Raw genomic sequence first — 19,909 nt, forward strand, 5'->3', positions numbered from 1 at the left:
TCTGTTCCTGTAGGCACTCAAATAACACAGCACCAAGGCAGGGAGGTGGCAGGTGACCCTGCACTGACCTTCAGAGCTACGACTGCTGAACCTCCCCTATGCCCTCTCTGCCAACTATCTACTAATAGCCTCAAATTTCAGTCGTTCAGGGGCCAGCAGTGGACTCAGCAGACCAGCAACTGGGAACCGAGAAGGGGTTAAGTGTAGAGATGGAGCTGTTGAGGGGCAGGAGCAATGGAAAAAGTTAAAAATAGGGTATCCAGCCCAGAGCAAGGAAGCAAGGGACACTCAGACTTGGGTCCTTGACTGACGGGTTTGAGAATGTCTCTTGCCTCTTCACCCTGCACACTGAATGGAAAAGCTGCCCATCAGCCTCTGGAGATGCCTCAGGTGTTCCCTGCATCGGGGGCACTGAGATGCTGCAGTAGGGTGGGGACCGGGAATCTAAGTTGAACGTGACCCTGTGTCCTAACTCTGTGTATGAATTCAGGTGGTCCTGGGAGTTCTGCCATTTGGGACTAGGGCTCTGATCCTGGCCCTCCTAGCTGCCCTCTCCCCAGGACCATGCCTGGTGCTGCACCATCTCCTCCCTGTCCTGTCGTCCCTCCTTTTCCTGCCTGTGGGCTGGAATGGAGCTTCTGGTGTGTCCCCCTTTCTTTTTTCTCTTCCCTGACTGCACCAGACTTCCAGTGCCGATGGACCCTCCCAGGGTAGGTCCTTCCCTCCGCCTCCCCAGACAGAGCACCTCCTGGCCCAGAGGGGACTGACATGCCAGAGTAGGGTAGAAAAGAGGTTCTGGGCTCACACTGGGGCCACTAACCAGTCTTGCCCACCCCAGCTGGGCAGAGAGAGTAGAGGGTGGGAACAGAGCGCTGTGCCCTAAGAGTACAGCTGGTACTGGGCTGGCCCAGCTTTCTGGAATCTCTGGAGTGAAGAGAGACTTTTTTTTGGCATTGGCCTTAACAGGGAGGTTGAGTGTCCTGCGTGCTCGGCAGAAGCCAGAGCAGGGGCAGTGTCTTTGTTGGGGCAGGCAAGGAAGGGAGGGCTGGGCCTCCACCCGGTGTCTGTTTCCTCGCCCGGAATGGGAGAGAATGGGAAGTCATGCCCCTTCCTCTCCTTGTGTTCCTGGGGGCTCCCTTCCTGCCCCCAGCTCCCTGCTCCCCCCCAGTAATCAAGCTTCTTGCCAAGTCCCAGGAGGGAGAGGGCCTGAGTCACACATTAAGGCCATTTACAGAAAGGAGAGACACAGGTTGGTGTGAGCTCCGTGGAAGCCCCAGGATGTGATCTTTAATTGATTTGATATTCCTGGCCCTGCCTCCCCACCCCAAGCCCCAGATGACCTATGTACAGAATGCATAGGGAGCCAGGTCCAGGCCAGGCCAGAGAAGTCCCCACTCCCCACTGGGCACTGCCAGGCTGTACCGTCAGGGCGGGACAGGAGGATGCAGACAGCTGGGAGCCAGGATCCACTGGTCACAGGAAGTCTCTTCTCCATGTCCCCACCCCCACGGGCACGTGAGCACACAGACATGCCCATGTGTGCGGAGGCATTCACACTTGTGCAGAGATGTGGGTCCACATGCTTGTGCCCAGATGCATTGCCACTTGTGTGCCCATGTGCCACCTGAGAATGGAGGCCTCAAGGTATCGTGGCAAGAGCGCAAAGCCCAGGCCTTGACCAGCCTCAGGTTGTGGAGCAGAATTGGAAAAAGGGGCCACCTGCTCAGCCCCTTCACTTGGGCAGAGCCAGCTGGGGCACAGTACTGAGGACCTCACTGTAGCTGATGTCACCCAGTCACCTGAAAGGCTGTCAATGGGTCCCAGACTCATTTGCCTCTGAGGGTGGTTTGGATAAGTGGGGAGCCATTTCCTCCTTGATTCCTCTTCAAAGAGGCCCCAGAAAGAGGGACACAAGCAGGCAACTTAGAGACCCTGGGGTGTTCAGAAATCCCTTCTGAGTCTAGATGGTGAACCCTGGGGTGGGGCGACTCCATCCATTGTGGCTTTCATCCATAAGGTAGCCCTCTGCTCATCACTTTCAGGGTCACAGAGCCAGAGCTCCTGCATCTCAAGTGAGGGCCATGAGGGCAGGCTGGGGGCAGGCCTGTTTGTGGGAGGGCTGAGGAGAGCTGCAGGCCCTAGTCAGGCTCTCAGGCGTGGCCGCATCAGGGTCAGAGGAGAACAGATAGGGACACATCTGTAAACTTACTGGTTGGGCCTGGAAGGGATCAGGGAGTAGAAAAGGGTTTGATGAGGCCTTGAGAACTTTTCTAGAAACCTAGGATGGTCCCCAAGACCTGCCCTTTCTTCATCTTCTCTTACCTCATAGGCACTACCCCTCCAGGCACTGGGACACTACTGGCCCTACCTACCTAAAGAGCCCTCCCTGGGAGGATGGCCTGGCCTGGGACTGCCAGGCCCCGTCAGGGGGCACCTAAACCCTGAGTCAGCCCCAGAATTACCCTTATCGAAAGGGGAAGGTGCCATTTTATTTCAGGGACTGTATTTTCTGGTCCCCTGCCCCCACAATACATGTGTCCAGGCAGGAACCAGATTGTTGTTTGGGAATTGAAGACAATCTGGGACATGTGGTCACCGTACCCACAACCTAGCCTTGGGCACGGGACAGGCAGCTTTGGTTTGAGATCAGCACACATACTTCTGAGCTCCTCAAGGCTGGGGTTGGGGGCGGGGCAAGCGGGACATCCAGCCACTGAGTTCAGTGACAGGATTCCAGGTGTGTGCATCCCAGGGGAGGGTCTCCCTGAGATGACCGTACCTCAGTTCCTCCAGGCCCTCTGGTAAATGTCAAAATATCCCTATAGCTGCCCTGGCTCCAGCACCCCCAAGGTTACATTCATTAGTTAAGATTCAATTAAAAATAAAAAGTAGATGTCAGCCCCTTCCCGCTAGGTCCTAGAGAGCTGAGTCCCTGGTACCAGCTGTCTAGTTCTGAAGAGGGGCCATCCCAGGCTGTGTCCGCTGGTGGCTGCCTGCCCCCACTGGGGCACCACTCCAGGCCCCCCCACTTGAGCTGTGGCAAACTGTGATGATGGAAGCTACATTCACAGGGAGAGTTGGTGTGCAAGGCCAAAGCCACATGAGGTGGGGTGGGACCGTGAAGGAAATGCCCTCCAGGCCTGGGCCACCCTGGTGGTTCGAAGGGCAGGGCCACAGCCCCCCCTCCAAACCCCTGTGGAGCCAGGAGTTGAAGGGTTGGACCTGGAAGACATTTGCACGGTGCCTCCCTCTGTGGCTGGGTGGGGGCAGCCTCGTGGTTCAGGGCCGAGACGGTGGGTGCCAGGCTCGGAGGGAGGGGGGTGGCGCTTAGGCCCCTCCGGACCTGGAACGGAGAGGGGGCATCAGGGGAGGGTATGAGGCAGGGCCCAGAGGGAGAGCCCTCCAGCTGGGGAGTCAGTGCTGGGCCCTGGAGGCAGCAAGTCACAGGCTGGCCGGGAGGGGGTCTGGTGGGAGGTAAGACAGCGGTGACATGGAAGACAAAACAGATGGGACGCAAAAGGAGGATCCCTTCCCAGGGAACTGGGGCTGCAGGGGGCACAGCTCCAGGGCCCATCTGGCCAGGTGGTCAGGCTGTAGGAGGGGCAGCAGAAGATGACCATGGCCCCAGAGGACAAGGGGGCAAGAAGATGGGGTGGGGCAGGCTGAGAGCATTCATCCCAGGCCGCCTGCAGGGCTGGGGAATCGGCCCCCAGCTCCCGTCAACAGAATGCCAGAGCACAAATGAGATGGAGGAGACAAGGACAGCGGGAGGGATGATGTGGCCGGCGTCACACTGCCCCCTGCTGGGTCGGGTCGTACCTTCCTCTTCGGATGTTTCTTCAGGAGCCAAGGCAAGACGGGAGAGAGAAACAGGAAAAGGAAATCTGACCTTCCTCTGCTCTCCAGGGAGAGCCCTCCCAGCCCTTATGAGACTCCCTGACCTAGAGAGAGGCCTGGGTCGCCAAGACCTGGACAACTAAGGACAGGGCCAGTGCGCAATACTGAGATCTACCAAAAATGGGCACTGGGTTCAATTCCTGACTCTGCCACTAATTCACCATTTGACCCTGTGCCTCAGGTTCCTCCTTCGTATATGGGGGGGGGGGGTTGGATCAACTCCAGGGCCCCACACTTAGATGACCAAGGGGCTCTTAGGTTCAGTGGAGACTAGGGATAAGGGAACACACACTTGGCACAGGTGAGCCTTGCAGGCCTCCACCCAGCTGTGCTGAGATACACTGAGGTACACTGGGGCCCAACATGTATATTATAGTACTAGGGAGTGAACCCCAGGGTGTCCTTCCACTTACCTCCATCCTAGCACCACCTCCCTTGTTTTTATTTTTTAATTTTGTGACAGAGTCTTGTTAAGTTGCCAAGGCTGGCCTCAGACTTGAGATCCTCCTGTCATAGCCTCCAGAGTCACTGGGATTACAAACATGTACCACCACTCCCAGCCAACCTTCACATTTTTCAAGAGAGCCTGGCAGTTGGGATTGTTAAACGTGAAATTTCTTGGTTTATAAATGTGAGCAATTGTTCAAATGTTGAAACGAGACCCTGTGGGCTGACTTGGACTGGTGATGTGTGAGCTCTGGTTTATGAAACCTCTCAGGGAAGTCCCTCAGCTCCAACAGTCTGGGTTCTGACCCTGAAGACACCAGGGGGTCTAGGGTGCATGTGTGTGTGTGTGTGCGCGCGCGCGTCTCTTACTTAAATCCCCAGCCCGTGCCGCCCAGGACGATGGCTGCAACCAGGACAGCCCCGGCGATGGAGCCAATGATGATGTTGGTACCGCTGGGACCTGGGGAGGAGGGCAGGGCTTGGTTGGCAGGGACAGGAATGGAGAATGGGAAAGACAGACCCGCCCTGGCCAGCTCGAGCCTCACCTTTATATCGCTCTGTCTCCCCGGTGGGTGGGGATGTGGGCAGGGGGTTGTGGATGCTGCAGTCTTTGCCTGTCCAGTCAGGCTGACAGATGCACTTCCCTTCGTTGCTACAGACCTAGAGGTGAGGTGGCACCAGCAGAGGTGAGTAGATCTGTGTCCCCTCTTGTAAGCCTCTCCCACCATCCCTGGCCTCCAGGCACCCACCCCGTGGTGGGAGCAGATCCGGCGCTCCCCACTGCCTGGGCAGGTGCTGAAGTTGAAGGCAGAGGCTGGCAGGCAGCGGTGGTCCAGGCACAGCATGTTGGGCCCACAGGCTGTGCCATCCTCCACATAGCTCAGGTCTGAGCCATCAGCCAGCTGCACATGGCCTCCCCTGGGAGATGATTCAGCCAGCTTCAATCCCCGTCCCCTAGCCCCATCGGAGCTGCCACCTCCCCTTCCCCAGCCATGGTCCCAACCAACACCTGCAGTCCAGCTCCTTGCCCTGGTGGTAGAAGGTAACACTGCTGATGTCTCCCCCTAGGTCCCCTAGCCGAGGTGCTCCAGAGATGTTGACACAGAGGAGGAAGCCACAGAGCACATCCCTGTTGGGGCATGTGGAGATAGTGAGCCCAAGTTTGGTTCCAGACCCAATTACTAAACTCTGTTCTGCCCTTTCCACTGGGCTTCGGGCTCCTCCTAGAAGAACCTGAATATCACTTCCCTCCCCAGAGCTTCCCCAAGGCTCAGTAGGTGCCTTGACTACTCACTGCTTATTGCACTGGACCCAGCCTGACCCCTTGCGCCCACAGTTCCCACGCTCTGTCCCCTCCACATTCAGCTTCTCATAGCAGAAGCGATCAGCAGCCACTGGGGAAAGATGATGCCAGGTGTCACCCCACCCACCCCAGGACCTCAGGCCCATACCTCCCGACTGTGGTTTGATTTCCAGGCCAGTTGGCTCTCTGAGATCCTGGGAGCGTCTCAATTCTGGGTCCCTCAGAGTCCCCTCTCCACACTCAGCCAGACTCACCATGGCCCCAAAGGGCCTGGCACTGTCGGTCCCGAGTTTTGCAGCGACCTCCATAGCAACGACCCTGAAGGAGCAGCAAACAAGAGTCAGGAGATGGAGAGAGATACTGGGGGATCAGGTGGAGACAAGAGATTGCATTGAGCCATGAAGGGAAGGAGCCCCCTCCCCTCATACCTGCTCATGATCACAGTAGTAACCATCCAGCTTGTGCAAGTTAGGGGGACACTGTGGAGAGAGGGCTGACTGAGCAGACACCCCAGGGAGGCATACAGGCTTGCCAAATGCCTGGGGGCTGAAGATATAGCTCAACTGGTACAGTGCTTGCCTTGCATGCACAAAGCCCTGGGTTCAATCCTCAGTTTAAAAAAAAAAGCCTCCCCTGGGAATAAGACTCATGTTACAGGGTTCTTGAACCTTAAGGACAAAAGGAGTGTGTCTGGTTCTGGATTTAACCATGTAGATTCAAAAGTCCTTTGGCCTCTCCAGCTTTCCTCAGTCTCCTACATCCACCCATCTCTGAGGACAGGGAGAAAAAAATGCCTAGCACATAATTACCACTTAATTGATGTTAACCAATATTATTATCCACTCTGATCCCTAGCATACACTAGGTGCTGTGCCAGGCGCTGGAAATACCAGCCAGACTGTAAATGCTGGTTTAATGATTGAAGGAACAAAGCCAGGAGGCATGAAGAACCCCTTCCTCAGATAAGGAAATGAGATGATGAGCGGCTAGTGTCGCCAGCTGCGAAGCGCAGGGGCTCAGAGAGCTGTCACAGAACCAAACCGATAGGGGTAGGGGCTGCCTTGCCCGGGGCTCCGTAGGACGACTTGGCCGGGCGGACCTGGCTTGAGTCTCCAGTGCAGGTCTCCGCGATGTCGCATTCGTTCACCGCCTCTCGGCAGGAGACACCTCGCGGCTCGTACTAAGGAAGGGATGCATTTCGCGGCTATAGATACCTTGGCGCCGTCCTCTCCGGGACCACACCCTCTTCCCCACGGGTTCTCATTTCCCTGTCCCCCCCATTTAGGGGCTGCTCACCCCTCACCCCCATCCCACCCCTCAGAGCCAGGCTTTCAACAGTCCAAGGTGGCCGAACGCCCCGCCCCAATCGCTCATTGGTGCTTCTTTCGAGCCAGGTCCCGCCCATATATGTGCTCCGCCCTTAACAGCTCCGCCTCCCGTGTGTGTGTGTGTGTGTGTGTGTGTGTGTGTGTGTGTACACGCGCACGCACGAGATCGAACCCAGAACCTCATGCTTACCAGGCAAGAGCGCTGTACCACTGAACTACACCCTGAACCACATCCCCAGCCCCTGCCGCCTCTTATCTGAAGTCGTCCCACGGTCCCTCCGTGGTCCCGGCCCCGCCCGATCGCTCTTCCTCACCTTGCAGCGGCGACAGCAGAGCCCGTCGCTGCACATAGCATCGTGAGTCAGAGTGCACTTCTTGCAGCAGTTGCCACCCGCTCGGCTGCATTCCTGAGGGTCGCCAAGAGTAGCGGAGGGAAGCGGGCAAGTCCTAATTCTCCCCACTCCGACCCTCCCCCGCGCCCACCTCCGCCTCCCCGGTCCCATCTGGCGCACGCATAGGCCGCTCACCTGCACCGAGCCGCAGTCACATTCCTCCCCCGCCTCCACGAAGCCGTTTCCGCACTCGGGGGGGTCCAAAAGCTGGACCGGGAGGGGGTGTCGGGAGTCTGGCTGGGACCTTGCCCAAGCCCGCCTCCCCTGTTCCCCGCCCCGGGGCTGGTACCTTGAGGGGCTTGTTGAAGAGGCAGCTCCCGCCGCCCTCCTGCAGAAACTGGTTGTACTCATCGATGCTGCAGCGCGAGAACTTGCGGGGCAGGTAGAACCTGGGCGATGGTGAGGGGATGGATGATCCCCCCCAGCCCGCCCTCTCGCCCCTTGTTAACTCTGGGGAGCGGGCACACCAGTGTCTCGGTCACCATCGAAAGGCGGCTGAATGCACTACAATCCTCCCGCCTGCCCATCAAGGAATGAGCGGAGGACGTAGCTCCCGCCAGCTCTGCGGAATCTCAGGATTCCGAGCACTCAGAAGGGACCGTGCCTCCACACGACGCTCGGGCGGCGCCCAGTGGCGAACGCGTGCACTACAGTCTGGCCAAGTTTCGTGTCCCAGCAGGGGAATCTGGGCCTTCTGAGTAGTGTTCGAAGAGAACTGGGCTTCTTGGAATCCCGTGTGGTCCCATGAGCTGGGCTTTTGGGGCGCAGATTAATCCAGTGCCTTCTCTGGGATTCCCCTCAAGACCCTCTCCCCAGTTCGTGCCCAAGAACTCACCCAGTATCCTCCATGATGCAGCCCAGCCAGATGTCTGGACACTTGCAGTCCCCTGAGAGGTGAGCCAGGAGGATATGAGGGAGGGTGGAGGACCACTCCCTCCCACTTACACCCTCTTTACTTCTAGAGTTGCTGGGTGTGGGTCGAGGCTGGCTGTGGGATCACTTGGTGTTCTCTAAGGGTTGATACCTGCTGAGCTCCTGTGTTTGTTCCACATCATGCCCAGGTTCTGCCCCAGCGTCTGGGCCAGGGTCACTGCCATGGCCCCCATGTTGCCATACTAGGGGTGGGGAAGATGGAGCACAAAGATGTCTCCATCCTCCCAACAGGCATCTTGTGCTTGGTATCCCCTCTCCCTCAGCCCCACCCCAGCCAGGCCTTCCCTACTCACCTCGTTGACACCCCCACCCCTGGACAGGGAGCAGATGCCCCCCACGTAGGCGGCACCACTGCTGGTGCTCTGGAAGGTCCTGCCCCTGGAAGGAAAGAGTTGTCAGGGTGATCTCCTGCCTTCCCTATGCGACTCCCTGGGGTGTTAGGAGGTGGGGGCAGGGGACCCTGACACTAGAGTCCTTCCTTGGGGAAGCAGGCAAGCCCCCCCACCTTGGGCCTCATTTGCCTGAAAGTCAAGTAAGAGATTCCTATTAGATCATCTCTAGTTGCAAGGCCCTGTAATTAGATCCCCCCCACTCCATCAGGGTACTGGGTCTCTGAGGAAGGGATAATGGGACAGTCTGAAGGGGAAAGAGGGGACTGTGGGGAGGTAAGGGTATATGAAGACCCCCCACCCCAGGGCTAAGGCAATGGGACCCAGCCTAAGATGCAGGGGATGCCCAGCCAGTTGCATGTGGCTGGGGCAGGTGTCAAGTGCAAGGTGAGCTTGGCCCTCAGACTCCCCAGGCTCTGAGGAGAGCACCTGCACAGGCAGGTGTTAAGAACCCTAAGCACCACAGAAGGAGCCCAGGTCAGGTGCATGGGTCAAGGGACTCACGAGAAGAGGTGGGTGGCATCACTGGGCTCAGGCAAACCCTCCCGCCGGTAGACCATGAGCCGGGCCAGGGTTTCCAGGAGGTCATCCTGCACCTGGATCTTGTCCCCATCTGCCCATGTTTCCATGGCAACCAGCACAATGCGGGTGTTGAGCTGCTCCTTGTATATCTGGTACCAGAGGGAAGAAGATGAGGAGGGTTGGACGGTGGGAGTGGTTGTGGGGGGACAGGGATGTCCCTCCAGGAAGAGGGGGTCAGAGGCTGAAAGTGACCCCTGGATGTGTGGAAGAGTGTGGAGAAGATGGAGGAAGGGCTGCTCACCACATCTGCCAGGTTCACCACGGACTTGGCAAAGTTGCTGGTGAGGACCACAGACTGTCGCATCTGCTCAAACTGCAAAAGAGAAGAGGGGGAGGGAGGGAGGCTTCTTCCTGGCCCTTCCTCCTGGTGTCACCCCCCAAGTCTGGGAACTTACCAGCTGGTGGTCATTGATTACAATCAGCTCCACGTACTTGGTCTCACTGTGTACAGTGGGGTGGCCCCTGCGGACCTGGGGGGTGGGTGGGCACTTGGAATCAGTCCCTCCATGTTTGGCCTCATGGCCAAGCCATGGAAGACTCGGTGTATGTGGGGTGGTCTGGACTGCAGCGGGGGACAGTGCCAGCCTCCACTGTAGCGTATCCCATCCCTCCCCAGCCTGGGAATGGGCACAGAGGGCCAGCAGCCTTTGCTTGCCTGAGATGGGGACCTGTGTAGACATCAGTGTTAGGGAGGAGTTGGGGGGCTCTTCCCAGAGATGGCTCCCTGGCCATAGGTGGGAGTTCCTGCCTTGGACCACAGCCTGATGTCTCTGAAGCCCGAGGTCTGAGCGGGCCCCGTACCTGCCTTTTCCTTCTCAGCCTCGGCCGGTTTGGAGGAGCAGAATGGGCGGGGTCAGCAAACAGGCAGCCTGTGGGGAGGGGCAGGTGAGGGGGGCACGGCCCACCCCCACCCCAGCCCAACCTTCCCTCCCTTACCTGGTTCCCTGCATCCGAGGGGGGCTGGGAGGAGAGGGGTCCGGTAAATGAGGTGGGGAAGGGGTCCCTGCAATGAGGGGGGATTAGTTCTTGGGGAGCCAACCAGGTCTGCTCTGGGCCCAGTTGAGGGGGTAGCTCCAGCCCTTCTCTCCATGCCAACCTAGGGTGACCCAGAACTGGCCAGAGCTCCCATGTCGGATCTGATCTCCCAGATGCTCAGATTCCGGGGTCAAGACCTGGGGGTGCCCTGAGAGACATGGGGCAAAGGACACTGGAGCCCAATTGGAGGTCACTCAGGGGACAGAGGGGACATTGGAGCTGGGGGCATAGGGCGAGGGAACCAGAGCTGGGATCACGGAGGAGGGCAGTGAGTCTGAGGTTACTGAGGGAGGCGGAGGAGGAGGCAGAGACAGCTGTTGGGACGGTCACAGCATGGCCATCAGAGGGGGTGGTGAGGGCTTACCTGGGGGGCTCCCCAAGGCCCAGCCATCTCTTGGGGCTCCACAATGTAAGTCAAGTTCCCATCAGAGAAGACCCCACTGTGGAGAGAGAGGCACAGATCCCCACCGTCCCAGACTGGGCAGGAGGCTCTCCCTGCCACCCAGCCCTGCCGGTACTCACTGCAGCCCCCGGCAGGTGGAGATGGCGGCAAAGGAGTGCGGGCTGTCCCGGAGCTTCCCCTGGTAGTAGCAGTGGTCTCCAGCCCCCTGGGGAGCAGCAGAACAGTAAGCATAAGGCAACCCACCCTGGCACGGAGGCAGGAGGATGGTGGGGGAGCACAGAAAGCTGCCCTGTGTGCAGGTGACTGGAGTCCCAGGTATACCTGGGCCTCTGGAGTGTGGTTCTATGCTGCTGCTGCTCCTCATTGGCTGTTTCCTAACCCTCTCTGTGCCAAGTTCACCTCTCCTATAAAATGAGGAAGTTGGACCATGGCAGGGGTTCTTAGCCATTTGTTGGTCACAGACTTCTTTGAGAATAATAGCTAACAATTATATAGCACCTGCTGTGTGTCAGGCCCTCTTCTAAGCACTTACCATGTATTATCTCATTTAATCGGATGACTGCTATGGACTCACCCTAACCCACGCCATCTCACTTGAACATTGCCTCTTTGGCACACACCTGGACATGTGGTCTGTGGCTGAGGAACTGTAAGCAGCATGGGTCCTCCTGACCAGGCTCATGGGTCAGGGGACCAGCAGCACCCCCCTCCCCCAACCCTGCTTCCTGCAGAATTACTTGTGCTCCAGTTATTGAACAGGCTGGGAGGGGGCAGGCTATTTATAGATACTCATTCATCTTTGTTCAGGCTCCAGGGCCTCCAGGGCTGGGACCCTGGTGTGGCAGGCAGCCGGGAATCCCAGGGCAAGAGGGGGCACTTCCTCCACTGCCTCCTCCCAGGAGATCCTAGGGAGACAGCCAGCAGGGCACAGTGAGGGCCCCTGTATGCCCCCCACAAGGCAGGAGCTGGCTTGGAGGCGGACTCCCGGGGCTGGGCAGGGGGCTTCAGGTCCCACACTGTGCGACCTGCCTACCCAAATGGCGATTCTCAGGGCTTCCAAGGTGAGGAGAGATAGAAGATCTCCAGGAGTCAGGCCCTCCTGAGTATCTCCCTGACCTCCCTTCCACCAGCCACCTGTCCCTCCATCTTTTGTTCCCCCAGTGCTGGGGATTGAACCCAGGGCCTCATGCATGCCAGGCAAGCACTTAACCTCTGAGCTCCACTGCAAGCCCTGTCCCTATACCTTTGTCCACAGAAACAGCAGCCCTATCCCACCTCCCTGTTCCCTTCCGAAGGCACTCACAGTACTGTGCTGGGTTATCCCCTCCCTGCTGAAGTGGCGCTCTACGTATTTCGAGGAGAGGAGGTGACTGAAACAGCAGACAGAGTGGCAGAAGGAAGGAGAGGGTTGTTGGTGAGGTCTGGTCAGGCTTGGGGCCTGCCCCCAGCTCCAGGATCCCCGCACCCACCCTCCACCTGGCACCAGCAGCCACGCCCAGGCACCTGCTGCCCACCCTCCCACTGCCCTTCCTCCTGGGCTCAAGGCCACACTCACTGGTTCAGCTCCAGGTCCAAGGTGAAGTTTGAGTTGAAGGCTGGGATGACGAAACTCACCTGGGCCAGATGGACAGGCTGAGGTGGGAAAGGGCAAAGGGGGATCAGTCTGAGGCCCCTGGATGGAAGGAGCCCTAGGGAGGGTGCTGGCCCCAACATCTGAGGGGACCCCTCTTTCAGAAGATGCTTTGCACAAGGTTCCTTTCCTGGGGGGCAGGGCAGGGTGCTCACCCCTGGGCATGGCCGGCCCCACCCCCTGCCTCTGGGTTGAACTCCTGGGACCAGGTTCCTGGAGCAGCTGGGCCAGCGGGGGGAGTCCCTCAGCCTGCTCATGGCCTCATCCAGGTGCTCCCCGCTGCAGGTAGGACCACCCCAACCTCAGGTGGAGTAAAGGAAAGGTCCCCAGAAGTAACAGAGAAAGGGAGAAGAGTCCTGTCCAGGAAAAGGGAAGCAGGCCCTTTGCTTCCTGCCCAGCCCCAGTCCACACAGGAAGCCGTGGACTGTGCAGATATGGGCAGAGTGGGCAGGAGCTGATCACGGTGCCCCAGATGTTGGGCAACAGGCAGGTGCCATCCTCTGAGGAGGTAAGGACTTGGCTCCTCTACTCCCAAATCCATTGCCCTCTGCCTTGCCCAAAGCAGCTCATCTTTAATATTTCAATTCCATGGTTAATTTTTAAACACAGAAGTTTTCCTGATAAATTTTTCAGAGGGGCCTATGCAGTGGGGCTGGGAGGTTCCAGGTTGTCATGGCAACGTAACAGGCCTGAGCAAGATGGCTGCCCTCCCAGGCCTGGGCACCGGTTGCCAGGAGGGGATGGAGACTTCAGATCCTGGAGGGAGAGTCACTCCAAGAGAAGAAGGGCAGGAGAGCCCAGGCTGAGGGAGTGTCAGCCTTCTTGGGCCCTGAGTCACAGTCACCCTAGGGATACCTCTGGGGGCTCCCGCCTCCTCCTCAACTGGAGTATACGGCCTCAGGTCTTAGGAAAGATCTGGAGGCAGAAGGAAGGCTGGAGGGTTCAGGAGTTGGAGCCTCCTTTCTGCCTGTCCATTTAAGAAAACTGAGCTCCAGATACCAAGGTGAGGGTCACAGCACTCTGCCCTGAGGATGGGAAGCTTTTGTTTCCTGCCTGGCTCTCATGGTAGGGGAGCAGGTTGCAGGAAAAAACGGGAGCCTGACATCAATGTCATGAAATTCCATAGCCTGCTGCCTGGTCTAGCTGCTCAACCACCTGACCATGACTAATCCTCACTGAGCACTTCTTAGGCACCAGGCAAGGGTCTGTCTTTGATGAGCATTATCATATTCGATCTTCACAACAACCCTATAGGATAGCTGCTACTGTCATTCCCACCTGACAAACAGGGAAACTGAGGCACAGACAGGCTGATAAACTGGCCCAAGGTCACACATCTGAGAAGTGGTGGAGCTGAGAGTCAAACCTAGGGAATCCATTTCCAGGGCCTTCCCACCCCAAAGGTGAAATAAGATGGAAGTTGGCCTGGGGTCCATGAGAGACCCTGGGAGAGACAGCAAGGTGGGACGGAGTGCCCGAGCCTGGGTAGCAGATCTTTGAGCCCCAAGGACACTGACTCTTCCCATCCCAGCTGACCAAGGCTCCAAGTCCCATTCTGAGCCCCTAGAACATCGATCAGACTCGAAATAGAAAGTCAAGGACAAGGAGTGACTGCTTTTCTCCCCGCCCCTGCCCAGGGCCTCCTCGCTCGCTCTCCCCTCCCTCCCTCCGAACCAGGACTGGCTCTATCCCTGCCCCTCCCCAGCCCTTCCTGGACCATCTCTGCCTCCCCTTGGACGGATCCTGCTTGTTCTGTCGGTCCCCCATGGACAAGCCCCTACGCCAGCCCAGAGAAGCAGCTTGCCCCACCGTCACCTTGCCCTGATTCTCTGTCTCAGGATGTGCATCAGGGACCTAGCAACTTCTCTGAATTTCAGATTTTCACGCTAAAAATGATGAAGATGAAGGCCACTTTTGAGACTGAGAGGTTGATGTTGTTGTGGGAGGTCGTCCTGGGCCTGGAGGAGTCTGGCACTTTTAGAACCTTCCCTACTTGGGAGGTCAGCAGGCTGACCTCACTGTCCCTCTGTCTGTGGAGGCCAGGCTGGCCCGATCTAGGGCATGCCCAAGACAGATGGGGGTGCAGTGCCAGAGACTGCAGAGTCCTTTCTGGTCCCACCTCTATAGCCTGTGAGGCTGAACTGTGGGAGCAGATCCCCGTTCCCCAGCAAGATACGGGGCTCAGGCCAGAGAAGGCAGGACAGCACATGCCCTGAGGCTGGTCCTGACAGAGGCAGATTTGGGAGCTACCAAAAGGTGGTGGAAGAGAGAGGAGAGGAGCAGACATCCACGCATGCTCGGAGGACACAGCTCTGAATGCTGTCTGAAGAAAGAGCTAGATCAGGCAGGGCCCCCTCAGTCCCAGGACCTCTGGGTCTCAGACACCAGAGTCCCCAGAGCTCCCAGCCAAGTTTTTCAGGCCAATGTTCTATCAAAGTCCAACTGTTCTCCTGGCCTACGCCTGTCTCATGCCCCTGACCTGCCCCTGGCCTCATTCCATCGCCTCCCAGGCCCTGGTGGACTTTCCAGTCTTGAGGTCACACCAGTCATCCAGCCACTGCCACCCCCAGTAACCAGCTCTGCATGGCAGGGCCAACTCTGCATCCTGCACTTGCCTCTTGCTGCCCTGGCCACCGGCGCAGTCACATGCTCCACCTCATTTGATCTCGACCCACCCAGGCCGTCTGGACCTCATTTTACAAATGCTGGACCGAGGCTTAGCGAGGGTCACTTGGAGGTGACAGGCTCAGGGTCAAGGCCGGGGAGCCAGCTGTCAGGCCAAGTCTCACCCTTGAGCTGGAGGTTGCCTCTGCCGTTGCAGCTGGCAGGATGACGATCCACCTCTCCACCTGAGCTTTCCCTGTTCCTCGTCCCTCACTTTCCCAGAGACCTGCTTCAGGGGGACCATACCTCATTCTCTCTGAGCTCTGTGTGGGGCACGACCATGTTCAGGGTGCAGAGAGAAGGAGGCAAAGATTCTGCTGGCATCCCCCCTGAATAATCACAAACACAGATGCTGGTCTCAGGCCCTGTTCTTGAGAAAGGACCTGCAGGATCCTGTTCTTGAGAAAGAGGAGACCAAAGATCTTTAGGGTTCCTAAGTACCCTAGAAAATCTGAACATGCAGACCCCTGCTTCCTATGACCTGCAGGCTCTGCCCTTCACGCACCGGCCCGGGAACCCCCAACGGCACCTCTATTTCCCCACAGCCCTCCCATCCCACCCTCATCTGCACGGTTGGTGCCCACAACCTTGGCTACCCCCTTGCCCTCTGGTCCTTTAAGCAAACAGCGTATATATACACACACACTCTTTTTTCTTCAGAATCTTACTATGTTGCCCAGGCTGCCCTTGAACTCCTGGGCTCAAGTGATCCATCTTAGCCTTAGCCTCCCGAATACTGGGATTACAGGTTCATACCGCCATGCCTAGCCACACTCATTCTTGGCGTGTTTTTGTTTTGTTTTAATGACTGATTCACCATTTCACGAGGGCCACCTTTAATCCCCTGGAGCAAGGGGCTCAGTATTTAATAGAGTGAAAGCAGCAAGAGTTCTAGGTGAGTGCTTAATCCTCGGCCTCAGTTTCCCCATTGGTAAGATGGGACTGTCAGGAGGAGGAAGAGGAAGCCCTGCTCAGTGTGCTGTTATCATAAAGATGCGTGATAATAAATGAGAAAGGATGTAGAAAACAGTCCAGCTGAACGGGGCTTTGAGTACCTGGATAAAAGACCCCCTTAGGCAGGGACAGGCTCTAGATCTGGGTGACTGATTTATCTGTGAGGTGTCTCTCACCTGCGGGCTTCTTTCCAGAATCCTCTCCAGCCAGCTGGGCTTGGAGACACCACCACCTCCTGGGCTGGGTGGCTGCACATGGGGGAGGAGCTAGGGAGGCAGGGGGCTCCCCACAGGGGCGTGTCCTGGCTGGAAGACCCCTCTTTTCACCCCCCAACTGACTTGCTGCAGGGTCCCCAGCGAGGTGCTAATGCTGTATTTATCAACAGGACCAGGGGATTCCCAGACACTGAGAACAAACAGTTGGACAAATTTCTGATGATGAGATTTGACCTAAATTTTTGAAGACAGAGTCACCTCCTCACAAGGTCATCAGTCCCTCTGGGGGAAGGTGCTGGGCAGCTGGGTTCCTCTAGGCAGCCAGGAGGGGTGCTTGGGAGAGGCCAAGCCCACAGGCTGGAGTCTGGCTGGGGAGGACTTGAGGCGCCCGGCCTGCCCTGTGCCTCCTGGAGCCCCACCTGGCGCCTGGCGGGTAACCCCCAAAGCCCCGACTGACTCCTGTTCCTCACGCCCATCCCTCAGGCCAGCATTCGGGTGCCCCACTCAGGGGTGCTGGGAATGGGGAACGTGGTGGCTCTGTCTGGATCCCAGGCTGGACACCTGACACACATCATCTCTAGCTCTTGCAGCAGCCCAAGGAGTGGGACTGTCATCATACCCGTTTTATGGAGGAGGAAGGGGCTTCTCAGAACATAGGAAGACATGTTGGAGCAGGATCTGCACTGAAGTTCGCTCGCCCCAAAGCCACAGCCAACAGCCTTTCAGACCACAGTCTGCGGACCCTCCCTCCTATGGGGCTCAGCACGTGGCCCTTAGGAACAAGCTGGGTCCACGGGTCCTGGCCATGGCTTTTAACCACCATGCGCCTCCCAGGAACCTCTCATTCCCCCACCCCAGGTTAGATCTGCAACTCTGGCCACAGACCACAGCTAGCCTTGGCTCTAGCAGGTGACAGCACTGGGTGATCACTCTGGGCTGCTGCCTCTGACACCCATCTTCCCAGGGCTGGAGGTTGAGCCTCCCTCAGTCGCCCCCACCTCTATGCAGCAGGGAAGCAAGAGGCTCTCTGCGCAGGGCTTCTGGGGCAGCATTTCCAGTAAATGCTGCTGTGGGCAGCTCACAAAGGCTCAGCTCAGGGAGGAGGCCCCCTCTCCCTGCTGGCTCACATGAGCACTGTCTCCTGGGCCTGGGACCCCTTCACTCCAGACCCTGTTCGCTTCCCTCCATCCTGCCTCTCCTTGCTTCCCAAGGATTCTGGGTTCCCCATGGCCAGGCCTAACCCACATAGCAGCTTCTTGTGAATCAAAAAAAGGTGACCCTCAGGACACACGCAGCCTCTTGAGCCCATGGATTTCATTCAGCTCTTTTATCCCTTGCTTGGGTGACTTGCACAGTCAACAACCAGTCTGACTGTACCCTGTGGGCCTCTTATCCTCCTGCCTTACCCTTAGCTGTGGGCTGCTTGTGACCAGACATTTCTGCTCTTTCAGAAGCCCCTCACTTCTCTGGGTCACAGGCCCAACCTACTTACAAACTGGACAGAAGTTGAGGGTTTGAGGGCAAAGAGAAAGCAAGGGGTCCCTCATGTCCCTCTTCTATACAACCCTGAGTGAGGTGGGCAGTCCACCAGCTAAGTGTGCCACTCTGGATTTCTTTCCCTTTCTCTCTCTCATACTAGGGATTAAACCCAGGGGTGCTCTACCACTGAACTACATCTCCAACACTATTTATTTACTTCTTGGTCCCGGGATTGAACCTAGGGTCACTTAACCATGTAGCCAAATCCCCAGCTCTTTTTTTTTTTTTTAATGTTTTTATTTTGAGAGTTTATGGCTAGGTTTTTAAGGTCTTGCTAATTTGCTGAAGCTGGTCTTCAACTTGCCATCCTCATGCCTCGGCTTTGTGAGTTGCTGGGATTACAGGTGTGCACCACCACGCCCGGCACCCTTTATATTTTTTATCTTAACAGGGTCTCACTAAGTTGCCCAGGCTTGCCTTGAACTTACCATCCTCTTGCCTGGGCCTGCAAAGTCCCTGGGATTATAGGCATGGGTCACTGCACCTGGCTGGATATCAATGTTGACTCAGCTACTGATGTGACTTGGGAGAGTTACTTCCTCTCTCTTTGCCTGTTTTCCTCATCTGTGAAATGGAAATCATGGTCCCATCTCCTGAAGTTGGGATGAGGATTAAATAGACTCATATGTGTAAAGGCACATGTGTGCCTGCCCTAATGGACTGGTAAATTGTGATATCTCTCTATCATCTAATTCTTTCCTGGTCACCTTCCCTTTCCCCTGTGCTAGCCCCATGCCCACCCCCACCAAGCCAAGGATCCCCAGCAACCAAGCCCTTTCCCATAGCCACCTCCTGGAGGTAAGAGCGGCTGCTGAGATTTATGATATCTTCATCCAGATGNTTCATCATCCAGCCCTCTGCCGCCCCCATTGGCCTGGCTAACTTTCAGCATCAAGGTCCTGGAGAACTGAGGCACGCTGAATGGATATTCCATCTGGATGATTATTATTCACATGATATTAATTAATTATTAATTGCAATTAATCTCTTTCATTCCTAACCTTCCTGTGGGAGGCAGGAAGGGCCTGGCAGCTGAAAAGGACAGGGGCAGGTAGAGCTGGTGTTGGTGGGTGAGCTTGGGTCCTCCAACCATTTTCCAAGATCCCACCTTCAGCCAGGACAGGAAGGCAGATCAAGTTTGTGCACAGTGGGAAACTGAGGCAGGAGCACATACTAAAGTTGGTCTAAGAAAGCTGAGGGTGGCTTTAGCGCACCTGGAAGTCAGAGTCCCTGATTGGGCACTGGGCAGCTTCTCCCTGGCCCGCACTGCTCTGCCCAAGTCCCATTTTAAGCAGAACCACTAGATGGGGCAGGGAGGGGGTGCTAGTGGAAGGCTGACCCATGACAGAACTGAGGCCTGGGTGAGCCAGTGTCCCTGAGGGCTGACAGCAGGGGGTCTCCACAATGATGGAAGGGACCAGGATGGGCAGGCCCAGGGCTTCCCACAGCCCATTGTACAGAAGGGGAAGCTGCCCCAGCCAGCTGCTGAGGTGGCGCCCAACCCTTGGCTACCCAGTTGCTTCCCTTGGGTTCTGAGGCCTGCTTCAGCCCCCTTCCCTCACCACCAGCCCCACTCACCGGGCCCCCAGGTGGCTCCTGGCGGACCCTGGTATCCAGCTGCTGCTTTCGGACCTCTCCCCCGGAGCTCTCCCCTACCAGACGGCTGGGCTCTGTGACCTCGGGGGCTTCTACAATACCCACCTGGGGTGAGCCCCTCCAGCGCAGAGCTCCTACAGGATCCCGGGCCCCAAGACCTGAGAAGACAAGGCCATAGCTGCAGGCAGATGCCCTCCACGGGGCAGGAGACTTGGGAAGCGGGTGGGCACACCCCAGCCCCCAATCTGGCGTGGCCCTTGGAGCCTTGGATCTTAATTGGGTGGGAGGATCTGGCTACCCTGCAGGGGAAGAACCCCAAGGGGAGGGGACCAGGAGCTTCGTCCTGCCCAACCGTCACGACTGCCCCCCCAAACCTGCAGAGACCTGCAGAGTCGGCCGGCCAGCGGCAGGGGAATGGCCGCGGTGAGGCCGGCCAGATCGGGACAGGTGGGTGGACGCACCTTGCCTCTTCTCCGGTTCCCCCACCCTCCCGCGCTCTGGATCGGCTGTCACCCGGGGCACTGCAGGAAAATGTGGCTGCAGCAGAAACCGCCGCAAAGCCCGGGGCGGGGGCCGGACGGGGGTACCCGGCAAGGCGGGGG

General features: G+C 57.6%; 1 protein-coding gene across 1 annotated transcript in view; it reads right to left on the reverse strand.

Moving 5' to 3' along the window:
• Positions 1–1,250: 1,250 nt before the first annotated feature.
• The window catches only part of Adam11 (ADAM metallopeptidase domain 11), a 25,227-nt gene continuing 6,568 nt past the window's right edge, over positions 1,251–19,909 (reverse strand). The window contains exons 4-29 of the mRNA XM_015495815.2: positions 19,290–19,465; positions 12,265–12,341; positions 12,013–12,079; positions 10,829–10,914; positions 10,671–10,746; positions 10,208–10,274; positions 10,073–10,140; positions 9,667–9,741; positions 9,513–9,584; positions 9,194–9,360; positions 8,594–8,678; positions 8,392–8,482; positions 8,203–8,254; positions 7,657–7,756; positions 7,503–7,574; positions 7,290–7,382; positions 6,747–6,827; positions 6,076–6,126; positions 5,902–5,965; positions 5,639–5,738; positions 5,354–5,473; positions 5,094–5,262; positions 4,890–5,004; positions 4,714–4,804; positions 3,820–3,837; positions 1,251–3,343 (exon numbers count right to left, since the gene is read on the reverse strand). Of these exons, the coding sequence (XP_015351301.1) occupies positions 3,328–3,343; positions 3,820–3,837; positions 4,714–4,804; positions 4,890–5,004; positions 5,094–5,262; positions 5,354–5,473; positions 5,639–5,738; positions 5,902–5,965; positions 6,076–6,126; positions 6,747–6,827; positions 7,290–7,382; positions 7,503–7,574; positions 7,657–7,756; positions 8,203–8,254; positions 8,392–8,482; positions 8,594–8,678; positions 9,194–9,360; positions 9,513–9,584; positions 9,667–9,741; positions 10,073–10,140; positions 10,208–10,274; positions 10,671–10,746; positions 10,829–10,914; positions 12,013–12,079; positions 12,265–12,341; positions 19,290–19,465 (2,249 nt within the window). The 3' untranslated portion in view covers positions 1,251–3,327. The remainder of the gene's footprint in view (positions 3,344–3,819; positions 3,838–4,713; positions 4,805–4,889; positions 5,005–5,093; positions 5,263–5,353; positions 5,474–5,638; positions 5,739–5,901; positions 5,966–6,075; positions 6,127–6,746; positions 6,828–7,289; positions 7,383–7,502; positions 7,575–7,656; positions 7,757–8,202; positions 8,255–8,391; positions 8,483–8,593; positions 8,679–9,193; positions 9,361–9,512; positions 9,585–9,666; positions 9,742–10,072; positions 10,141–10,207; positions 10,275–10,670; positions 10,747–10,828; positions 10,915–12,012; positions 12,080–12,264; positions 12,342–19,289; positions 19,466–19,909) is intronic.

The sequence above is a fragment of the Marmota marmota genome, unplaced genomic scaffold (assembly GCF_001458135.2).
Source record: "Marmota marmota marmota unplaced genomic scaffold, marMar, whole genome shotgun sequence".
Taxonomy (NCBI): Eukaryota; Metazoa; Chordata; class Mammalia; order Rodentia; family Sciuridae; genus Marmota; species Marmota marmota.